This window comes from Labeo rohita, chromosome 14 (genome assembly GCF_022985175.1).
Source record: "Labeo rohita strain BAU-BD-2019 chromosome 14, IGBB_LRoh.1.0, whole genome shotgun sequence".
In the NCBI taxonomy this organism is placed as follows: Eukaryota; Metazoa; Chordata; class Actinopteri; order Cypriniformes; family Cyprinidae; genus Labeo; species Labeo rohita.
Genome location: NC_066882.1, coordinates 1,001,870 through 1,013,753, shown reverse-complemented (window position 1 = coordinate 1,013,753; position 11,884 = coordinate 1,001,870). Strand labels below are relative to the sequence as shown.

At 33.5% G+C, this 11,884-nt stretch overlaps 1 protein-coding gene across 1 annotated transcript; it reads right to left on the bottom strand.

Moving 5' to 3' along the window:
• Positions 1 to 53: 53 nt before the first annotated feature.
• nudt6 (nudix (nucleoside diphosphate linked moiety X)-type motif 6) lies at positions 54 to 10,579 on the bottom strand. Its single transcript, XM_051127668.1, has 5 exons — positions 10,325 to 10,579; positions 8,412 to 8,615; positions 6,078 to 6,133; positions 1,983 to 2,037; positions 54 to 848 (listed from the first exon to the last, which is right to left on the bottom strand). The coding sequence occupies exons 1-5, from the start codon at positions 10,560 to 10,562 to the stop codon at positions 475 to 477; spliced, it is 927 nt and encodes a 308-aa protein (XP_050983625.1). The 5' UTR covers positions 10,563 to 10,579; the 3' UTR covers positions 54 to 474.
• Positions 10,580 to 11,884: the final 1,305 nt, after the last annotated feature.

Here is an 11,884-nt window from a genome sequence, read left to right as displayed (position 1 = left end):
TCAAACAGTTTTTGGATCAAATTGAAATCTTTATTTTAAAGAGTGCATTGCAGTTGTTTTTTTTTTTTTTGTATTATTTTCAAGTACAAATATCCCATTATTATTATTATTTTTTTAAAAATCAGGAGGTTTACTGGAGATTCAAAATGATTTAAGATATTAAGTTTTGTTTTCTGAAAAATGTGTCAATTATGTGAGTTTCTGCTTAAAACAATACAAAATGCAAATGAAAACTCAGAAAAAAATCATTTTTTTCTTTTTGAAATGATTAATTTTCTGGCACCATTTGCAGATATTTGTTCTTGTTTAAATCATAAACTCACTGATGTCATAGATGTTTCAGAAAACAAGACTATCTTAAGTCATTTTGCTTTTCCAGTAAATGCATATTGATTTAAGAATGTTTAGATATTTGTACCTGAAAACAATACAAAATCATTTTGTGCTAGTGTGTAGTTTTGCTCTATAAGATCTCTACTCCTCTGGCAGTCGTCTGTGGTAGAGCTGATAGAACAAGCCGGTGTATACGGCCGGCAGCTGCTCCATCGTCAGGTCGATGTTGTGAAAACCGTTTTCCAGTCCGTACAGCAAAAGTTTGGCGACGCGGCTCGTGATCGGCGTCGTCTCGCCGGTCTTGGCGAGTTCGGCCAGATCGAACCATTCGCAGCGCAGGCATTCTTGAGTGCAGAAGTCGATGTGGTAGGAAAGCGGGCTGAGTCTGCAGATCAGGTACATGTCAGACATCCCGAACGCTCCCGGGTGCCTGTGCTGCTGACGAATACTGAGGAGAGAACGGAACTGCGATCGGACCCCGGTTTCTTCGAAAACCTCCCGAACGGCCGTCTTGCCTGAAATAAAGCATACAGTTAGAACAGAGAAACTCTGTCCAATATCAAACACATTCTAGCATCTGAGCTGCTGATAAATACTGTCAAAAATTCACAGCAACAGGAATTTAGTTGGTTAAAATTCACATTAGACTTTAAAGGCATAGTTCACCCGAAAATTAAAATTAGCTGATGACCCTCAGGCTATCCAAGATTAGGATGAGTTTTTTTTTTTTTAATCAGATTTGTGTACATGTGTCATTCCATCACTGTCTCACCAATTGATGTGAATGGGCGCCGTCAGAATGAGAGTCCAAACAGCTGATCAAAACATCACAATTAATTACAGGTAATCCACACCACTCCAGTCCATCAATTAACATCTTGAAAATCTAGAGAAAATCCATAATCACACTTCCTTCAGTGAAAAAGTGGTCTGGTCTGAATCAGGGGAGAAATCTGCGCAGATCAAGCAACGTTTACAAGCCGAAACAGCCTTAAACAAATATGTGGCAGGATTTTGATGTGAAAGACAACTGGAAGAAGTGGATTATTGTGATGTTTTTATCAGCTGTTTGGACTCTCATTCTGACGGCACCCATTCACTGCAGAGGATCCGTTGATGAGACAGTGATGGAATGACACATTTCTACAGATCTGACAAACAAACAAACTCTTTTACATCTTGGATGGCCTGAGTACATTTTTATCTAATTAAACATTTTGGGTGAACTGTTCCTTTCACACAACCAGTTTGACTGTAATAATGTAGTTTACTGTATCTTAAATGAGATTTAGAGAAACATAAAGAAACAAAGGTCCTAAATGAAGTCTTTTATTGTACGCTTGTGAACACAATGTAATTTTATACAGAACATTTATTTTTTAAAGCTGATAAAGCTTTTGTGATCTATGTAAGGATGTAATCAATAAATAATCTAGTTTATATACAAGTCATTTGTCAAAAGACATGGTTTTATTTGTAGTAAAGAAGGGTGTTTTAGTAACTAAGTGTCTTAAGGGTCTCAAGTCTTAGATGATGTTCTTATAAATGCACTTTTGGAGCAGGTGAAGTTTCTTTCACTGCTTTTATTTTGTGTACAAGAACGTTCTGTTGCCGTTCGGTTTAACATCAGTTCTGAATCCGCATCTTACCGATGTTTTCTCCAAGATCTGACAGACCACCGGGAAACTTCCAAGCATTCTTAGTCTGAAAAGGAAAGAAACGTCATGCATGTTATTTTAGCTGTACACTTAGCTATATTTCTTAGAAATATATATTTTTATGAAAATTAGTCATTTTATCTTTCTGCTATTTTATCGTTTTGTTCCACATTCACAGATGATCTAAATATTATTTATATCTATCAACACAATATCAAGTATTTTCATAAAATGTTGTCTTATAGGTTTTAGATTTGAGATGTGGGCTACTAAAGTCCGTGACACAGTATTTCCGTATCGAGTTTTAAAAGAAAATAGAAAATGCTGCTAGTTATAAATGAAACTTTGTTTCTTACTTGAGTGGTTTTTGGTCCACTGACTAAAAAATACAATGTAATGTAACAGCTTTGAAGGTTTGACATGAGAATTGTTCTGTACTATCAATAAAGAGCAATATTTTTGTGGGCAAATACGTTTGAAGATTTTTGAATGTCTGTTAAGTATATTTCACACACGTAGCTACAATGCAAATGAAAAACAAGTTGAACAACAATGAAAACATTTAATGTATTCAAAAAACTTGAATGAATAGCTCATAACATAGCTTAAATATAAACAGATTTGATTTTTGAAAATAAATGAAAAGCTGAAAGTAAACGCGAAGTGTTAAAGTAATTTGTAGTTTGTGTTTTCTTCCTGCTTCCTGTTCCCCTTGTTAACTCCTGATTGTCTTCATCTGTTTCTCATTAGTCTATTACGCTGTGTTTATAAGCCCTTGTGTTTTCACTATTCTTTCTCTTTCTGCTTTGCTTTGGTTTGCTCTTTATGTTCCTACTTTTGGTTTTGGATGTTCTTGGTTCCTAGATTTATGCTCTTTATGATTTTATTGTTTTGTTTAACTTTAACTGCATTTGGATCCAGTTCTCCCTCGTCTGCAAATGTGTCTTTCCATGACGTGCTCACCAATGGATCCTCTGCAGTGAATGGGTGCCGTCAGAACGAAAGTCCAAACGGCTGATAAAAACAATCCACAAGTAATCCACACAACTCCAGTCCATCAGTTAACATTTTGAGAAGACTAAAGAAACAAATCCATCATTATCTGTGCAGATTTCTCTCCTGATTCAGTCTTATTATGTATTATGGATGAATATTTTAATTAAAAACGTCTTGATGGATTTGTTTCTTTTGGTGTGGATTATTGTGATGTTTTTATCAGCTGTTTGGACTCTTATTCTGACGGCACCCATTCACCACATTAGTGAGCAAGTAACGTAATGCTACATTTCTCCAAATCTGATGTAGAAACAAACTGATCCTAATCGTGGATGGCCTGAGGGTGAGCACATTTTGAGTGAACTATTCCTTTAAATGACTATTTTGCCTAATAGTGTTGGTTACATGTTTTGTGTCTGTGCTCAAATCAGGTTTGATTTCAGTCCGGATGCTGTCTATGTAGACAGTCCAGCAGCTCACTAGGGTTTGGGACGGAGCCGGTGAGTTCATTCTATTGCATCAGAGCACATTGCGATGTGTCATTGTTTTTCCACTGGTGAACGATGAACTGCTCAGCGGGGGTTTTAATCATTTCGACACTAGAGAAACATCCCCACGAGATTGATCTTTATTAACACAGTTGGTGCGTCCAGATGCAATCTGCCCCGCGAAGATAAATAACTCAATTTAACTAAAATGAGCTGCAGTCCAACCTCTGATACTCCCAGAGATATTTTAAACCTGAACACGCAGGCCATTTTACCAGTAAATGACGACCGAAACGGGCCGTGACGTAAGATAAAAGCGGAGGAAAGATGTTGGCTGGTGGATAAAACAATCTTTTGAGTTTCCATTCCAGAGCAGAGAGTCGCCCGCCGCGCACGCCGCCCCGGGCAAAACCCAGCTGTTTATTTTACTGGGAAACGCACTTGAGAGTTGAAGGCAGACGTTTAACGAGGTTACACAGAAATCATTATCGCTCTAAGAGCCGTTCAGTCGTGGACTTCCTGAATTAGACTTGATTCAGGTGCAAATTCTGAAAACTAACCGTCTGTCATTATTTACTACAAACGTCTGTTGTTCTGACCATGTATTATTTTCTTTCTTCCATGAAACTGCAACGTTGTTTTGATATGACAACATCATAAACTGTAAATGCACTGTAAAAACTACTATTTAAACCAAAGATTTCACAAAAATAAACCTAATAAACCTAAACCATGTTTTCTGTACAGAAAAAATAAATAGATGTGCAAATGACATCAGAAGCTTCCCACATTCAAGTTACTAAAGCCCGTGCACCTTTATTAGGCGTCATACGGAGGTCAAATGCAACTGAAATTTGTCAGACACAGGGATTTCACCGAACAGTGTCGTGTAAATGATGACAGAATGATGGTTTTAGGGTGGACTGTCCCACAGAGCTGAATGTGAAGTAGTAAATTCGCTCACAGGGTTCAGTAAAGTATGGAAACACATTTCCACCACCTAAGAAATAAAAACATGCTTGGGTAAGACATAATTATTAAATGAAAAGTTGTTATTCACATTTATAATAAACCTAGTTGAAATTAATCTATGAGTTTAAAAATTTCAAAATTATGATATAAGTAGTCATTTTTTGCCCTATGTCAATTTGGACTCACTGTCATAATTGCACTTTTTATCATAATTTGACGTTTAATGATTTAGCATGTCATAATTGTGAATTAATCACTTTTTTAAAAATAATTTCTACTTTTTATCTTATAACTATGACTATAACTGATTTTTTTCATCTCATAATTTCACTTCTTTCATCATAATTTCTCTTTTTTCACAATTTTGACTATTTCATAACTATGATTTGTTATGTTGTAACTGTGATTTCACGTTTATCTCATAATTATGACTTTATTTCATAATTATGAGTTGGTAATTTCACTTTGTCATAATTGAACTGTCATTATTTTACTTTTTAACTTATCTCATTATTATGCCATAATTTCAACTTTTTCATCTGTAATTATGACATTTTTTCACAATTTTGACTTTATTTCATTTCAGCTATGACTTGGTATGTCGTAACTGTGGTTTGACGTTTATCCCATAATTATGACTTTGTCATAATTTAGACTTTATTTCATAATTATGACTTGGTAATTTCACTTTGTCATAATTCAACTTTTTATCTCATAATTGACTTTTTATGTCATAATTGTAACTGTCGTTATTTTACTTTTTTAACTTATCTCATTACTATGCCACAATTTCACCTTTTTCATCTCTAATTATGACATTTTGTCATAATTTTGACTTATCTCATAATTACGACTTTTTTATTCTTATAATTATGACTTAGTATATCATAATTTTGATTTCTCATGTTATAATTGCACTTTTTGTCATAATTTTGACTTATCTCATAACTATGACTTTCCTAGTATAAACATAATAGATTTAAAATGCATTTATTTTATACTAAGTATATAGTTCAAGTCTATTAACATATTTACTGACATACCGCTTGAGTTTTACTGATATAAAATTTGTAAATAAATTTAATTTGGAGTACTACTTGTGCACAATGCACATTTCTTAATATTAAGCCTAAAATATGTTTTAATGTCACTATTGATGAGGATTGTGTGATCTTTTAATAATATCAGTCTTTAAATGCAAAATATTATAAAGTATACATGCAATAGTTCCACTTTAGCACAATCAAATATACTTAAGTATATCTTTAGTTGGACTTCAGCACAACTTTCACACAACAAGTGCATTAAGTACAAAATTACTTTTTCCAATTCAGCAGGCTTTAAATATACCAGTTTAGTTTACTAAACGTACATTTGCAGGGTGTTTTTTATTAACTGTGCTCTGTTTGCTCCAAATGAGCGTTCTCAGCAGAGGAAGGTCAGTGTACCGGGTTTCACAGGTACAACAGTGTGGCTTTGACTGCATGTTTGTTTACATGCCGCCCAAAATTATAGGGATGAAACTGTTTACCTAAAACAAAAATAATTTCAGTGCAATTTTTTAAGCAGCACAGAGCCTTTTATCAGACACAGAGAGACGTCAATGTTGAAAGTAAGAGTGACTCTGTACCTTGTTTCTGTCCTGAACAACAAGGACTTTGCCATTGGATTCGTCCACAACAGCACCTTCAAACAAGACAGCAATAATTCACGATTACAAAGAAAAAGAACAGACGTGAATAACTGAAAGGGAATGTCTGTAATGTAGTAGGACTCTGTGTGTGTGTGTGGTTTTATATGACCCACTCCGGAACTCAACTTCCCCCTTGGCGTGCAGTCAGGCACACACACACACACACTTGTGAGCCGCTTAAAACCACAGATGCAGGGCAGAGGGGAAATGCTGGTTAAGTTTATTTAACCCTGATAAAAACTAGTTTTCAAACAGTTGAAAATCTATCTACATATCTATCTAAAAGCTTTTTTTTGCTTTACACTAGTTTATAAACAAGAAGTGATTTAAAGGTAAGTTCACTTTTTCATGTTATTTGAACATTAATGTGTGTTGTCAGTGTATGTACAAATCTACCCTATAATGATAAAAATCCATGCAGTGGTTTTTAATTAATCTGTAAAAATAATATTCCCTTTTTCAAATCGAGCTGTTCTCAGATGCCTGTGGGTGTGGCATCACACCCACAGAGGCCGCTCCCACGATAGTTGATTGACATGAGCTCTTACCTCAGATCAGCTGTAACAGTCCGACCTCTATGTTTTGTTGCCGGAGCAGGGATGTAATTTAGACAAGAATATCTCCGATTGAGTGATTGAGGTGTTGTGTTGCTGGATGTAATAATGAACATAGTGGTTGTCATTTACTCCCGACATCTGAGCCGCTGAAGATGCAGTGGATTACGTTTGTTTGTGAAGGGAATGCGCCTCCCGATCTACATATATCCGTCTATGTTTGCGCGAATCATTCATGATCCAGCTTCACTTACAGTAGAAGTGAGTATAAGGGTTTTTTTTATGAATCTTTGCAATCACCTTTCATAATAATGAGCTAGTTAGGAAGTTTAGCGGCTAAACGCGGCTAAAGTAAACAGGCTCGTCACTCCACAGACAGAAGAGAGGGGCGGGGCGAGCAGAGCTCATTAACATTTAAAGCAGCCTCGACCAGAATGAGATGATTTTTGCGGAGCTGATTTTGTTAAGGTAAAAAGGGTGTTGTTTTACACAGACTTTTCATTAAGACCCTAAAGAATCATATTAACTTGTGGAAAATGGGCATCCGATAACCCTTTTAAGAATTTATGAAATGTGGATTAACAAGTTTTAACCCTATGAACTGTATCATATTTGATACACAATTTTTTTTAATCAAGTAAAAGCTCTTTTAGTGTAATTGTACAATTGTGCACCTTCAGCTGGTGCTTCACATGTCTTTTTGCTGTAAAATCAGATTTTTTTTTTTGTCGGCGCCGATAGCCTTCTGGGCAGCGTGCCGCTCCAGACGTCCCGTGTTCGAATCCCGACTCGAGGACCTTTTACCGATCCCGCCCCATCTCTCTCCCACTTCGCTTCCTGTCACTTTTGATGTGTCCTGTCTTAATAAAAGGCAAAAATGCCAAAAAATAAATCTTTAAAATCTGATTTTTATCAAGTAAACGTCAGAATAACTAGTCATATTTCCAGATGAACACTTACTGGACTGAAGCAGCTTGGCTTTACTTGATTCTCCATAATAATTTGAGTATAAAATCTGATCATCAGGATCTTTTGAGGAACGTTTGTTTCCAGAAGTTTTACTTTCAAGCCTCAAAAACATCTCACATCTTTAGAGGAATGTTTACTTGTTCATCTCTCGATCGTCATTGGATTGGATTGCATTGCATTATATGTTTGGATCAGTTCAATCTCATCTTACTACAACATTATTGGAGATATAGAGCGACCACTGATATTTACAATATTGTCAATATCTGGTCTACTGTTATAAAGATCTCATTGATTTACATTAAAAGCATCAGAATTCCATCATATACATATGAGCATCTGCGGAAAATTCTTCTTATTTTTACTCAGTTTGAGCTGTTATGATCAGACTATATGATCCTCAGCTAAAATCTTCGTGAGATCTGAAATCGTCCCATAAATGTTTAACAATTAATCTTCCTACAGTCTAAATAAAATCACACAGCGGCTGTTGGTTTGGAAATCGTACAGAAAGGAAATGCGGTCGGATTATTCACTGCTAGAATATTCCAAACGTGGGATTTCACCTTCGTAGCATTCGACTTTAATCAAACACAAACACGCAGGCGGCTGCCAGACTGAGCTCATGCCGTTGCCCGGGCATCTTTCCGGGCATGTTCAAACATGTCTGTGTCCGGCGCTCTGACAGCGGTCCGGAGGAGCAGCGCCGCCTGCTGGTCAAACACAGAATCGCTTGTTCTGCTCTTACCAGCGACTCCTACTTGATGTGTGGCGAACGCAGGCAGTCTGTCCTCTCCCGGTCCGAGCCACAGGCTGAGAACAGCCACGTCTCTCCGGGCGTGATGGAAGCTGAAGCCGTGAAGCGCCGCCGCTGCGGAGAGTCTGCTGAGAGCGATGGGCACATGCAGCCATACGGCCACCCGTCCGTCTGACCGCCACCGACCGAGAGACACTAACACACACACACACACACACACACACACACACACACACACACACACACACACACACACACACACACACACACACACACAGAGACACGTGCTCATTTATATTATATACACTAGAGTTCAAAGGTATGGGATCAGGATAAAAAAAATCATACTTGAAAAAGACATTTGTAATGTTACAAAAGATTTCCATTTCAAATAAATGCTGTGCCTTTGAACTTTATATTCATCTGTGAATCCTGAAAAATAAAATGTGTGACGGTTTTCACAAAAATATTGTGTGGCACAACTGTTTTCAACATTGCTAATAATCAGAAATGTTTGTTGAGCAGCAAATCAGCATATTAGAATGATTTCTGAAGGATCATGTGAAGCTGAAGACTGGAGTAATGATGCTGAAAATTCAGCTGCGCATCACAGGAGTAAATTTTACAATATATTCACATAGAAAACAGATCTTTTAAATGATAATAATATTTCACTTTTTATTTTTTGATCAAAGAAGAGACTTCAGAAAAAAAATCTTATTGATTCCTAAAAAAGTGTTTTTATTTAATCCTATAAATAAGCACAATTTAAAGTTTTGAAATTAATTAAAATGAATAAGAAATAGGTGATCCAGATGTACTTAACTATAATTTATCGGGTCAGATGTTCTTGCTATGTGCAAATACTAAGAAATTATTATTATCCATTTAATCCATTATCCATTAATCTCATTTTTTATTTCTTTTATTTAGCAATTTATTTATTTTTTTACTTTAATCTCATTTTTCTATATTTAATGATTTTTATAGTTTGTTTTAATGTTTATTTATTTATTGTTTATTAAATTATTTACTTATTTTTATGTTTATTAAATTACTCTATTTACTTTTTTTATTAATGTATTTATTTACTTGCTTTTAAAATCTGTTTATTCATTTGTTATTTAATCTATTTTTTGTGTAGTTATTTTAATCTAATTTTTATTTCTCTTTATTTACTTTATCTTATTTTTTATTTCTCTTTATATTTAATTTGTATTTTAATCTAGTTTTTATTTATTTTCTTATTTAATTATATCAATTACTCACTTATTCACTTTGTTTGTTTTAATGTTGAGCAGCAAATCAGCATATTAGAATGATTTGTGAAGGATCATGTGACACTGAAGACTGGAGTAATGATGCTGAAAATTCAGCTGCGCATCACAGAAATAAATTACAGTTTAAAAGATATTCACATAGAAAACAGATCAAAGAAGACACTTATTTCATAAAAAAATGTTAAAAAATCTTACTGATCCCTAAATTTGAATGGTAGTGTGGATATAAAATGTGTGGGTTTTTTTTTTATTTTGTAAATGAGCGAAATTTTAAGATTTTGGAAAATAAAATAAAAAAGTATTATGACATAGGACAATATCTCCAATAGGCTGCTATTTCTAGGTGATCCACATGTACTTAACTATTGATCAGATCAGATGTCAAGCCAAATAGAAGACTGTATGTTATGTACGTATTAATATATAATAAATTGATGACAATGCAATAAATAAATAAATATTCCTGTGCTCCACTAATATGATTGGTGGAAAACCAGCTGTGCGTTTGACTACATAACACACGGAAACGCACACATAACACACATAACACGCACACTGTATTTATGTATGACTTTAGTATTATTTTTCCGTGTTCATGTTTGTTGAGTATTTGCACTCATGTACCCCGGAGCAGCTCGGTAAACTCGTCCTCGCTGATGTCCGGCGGAAAGTCTCGCACCGTTACGCCTCCGAACCGATCCACGTCCCCGGACAGCAGAGGCCGGCAGAGCCGCTCCTGACAGCCGGAGACAAAACGGGCCGAACCGGCGGAAATAAACCTGCGCTGCCTGAACACGGAGGAGAACCTGCAGAACACAGAAGAGACCCTACAGAACCCGGCCAACATGATCCAGCTCACCATGACACCAAAACAACCAGCAGCAGCCGAGCAAACGCGTATTAACTGTAGTAGTGGCGCGTATCAAAATACAGAACCGCTTTGATATAAGCAGAAGTTGGTTTTTGATTTTTAACACCCCGCATATGATCATTCTCATACGAAAGACCCTATCTTAAAATTACAAAGTCATCGTTTTTGTATAAAACCCAATTTATTCTATGAAAACCCAATAACTAACAAATATAAAAGATTATTTGGAAAATACAAAGTTTCTGTTATGTTATATTGTAAGTTTTACATTTTCTATATTATTTAATGTAATTTTTGAATTATTTATTTCTTTTAATCTCATTTTTATTTCATTTTTACTTTAATTATTTTTATTTATAATAGTTATTTTTAGTTACTCATTTATTTACTTTTTTTTTACTTTAATCTCTCTGTTAATTATGAGTGTTGAGTTTAATTTAGTTTTTTATATTTATTTATTTATTTATTGTTTATTTGAATCTAATTGGTAAATTATCTGTTTATTTACTTATTTTTATGTATTCATTTACTTTTTAATCTGTGTATTTCTTTATTAATCTATTTGTATGTATTTTAATTTCATTTTTATTTCTCTTTAGTTGCTTATTTTTAAATGTTTTATATTAATCTAATTAATTATTAGCTATATTAGCATTTTATTTTTAAAGAATTTATTTAGAATTTAATTATTTTTTATTTTATTTTTACTTTGCTTTTTATTTAATTATTTTTATTTATTGTAAGTATTTTTAGTTACTCATTTATTTACTTTTTCTTTACTTTAATCTCTTACTTTAATCTGTTTGTTAATTATGAATTTTGAGTTTAATTTTGTTTTTTTATGTTTATTTATTTAATGTTATATTAATTTTCATGTTTATTTATTTACGCATTTATTTACTTGTTTAATTTAATTTAATTTTTATTTATCTTTATTTGCTTATTTTTATTGTTTTATTTTAATGTAATTATTTATTATTTATATTATTTATTTTCAAAGTACTTATTTAATTAAATGTTTATTAATGTACTTATTTATTTATTTATTTATTTATTTATTATGATGTATTTATTTTTATTGTTTTAATCTATTTCTTTATTATTTAATCCAATTTTTGATAATTTATTTTTAATCTAATTTTGATTTTTTTAATGAATTCATTTTTAAATATCATTTGTCTGTTTATTTTCATTTTGAATTATTATTTAATTAATATGTTTCTTTTAATCTGTTTAATTAAATTATTTTATTTTAATATCATTTATGTATTATTTATTTATTTATTTCTATATGATTTGTTTTGTTTTAATAT

What these genes read in the sequence shown, in the direction of transcription:
- nudt6 (XM_051127668.1), bottom strand. Translation starts at nt 10,562, where the DNA reads ATGGTGAGCTGGATCATGTTGGCCGGGTTCTGTAGGGTCTCTTCTGTG. An exon ending in GTTTACCGAGCTGCTCCGGG is followed by an intron (nt 8,616 to 10,324) that starts GTACATGAGTGC and finishes TGTGTGTGTTAG; the next exon opens with TGTCTCTCGGTCGGTGGCGG. An exon ending in TTGTTCAGGACAGAAACAAG is followed by an intron (nt 2,038 to 6,077) that starts GTACAGAGTCAC and finishes TTTCCTTTTCAG; the next exon opens with ACTAAGAATGCTTGGAAGTT.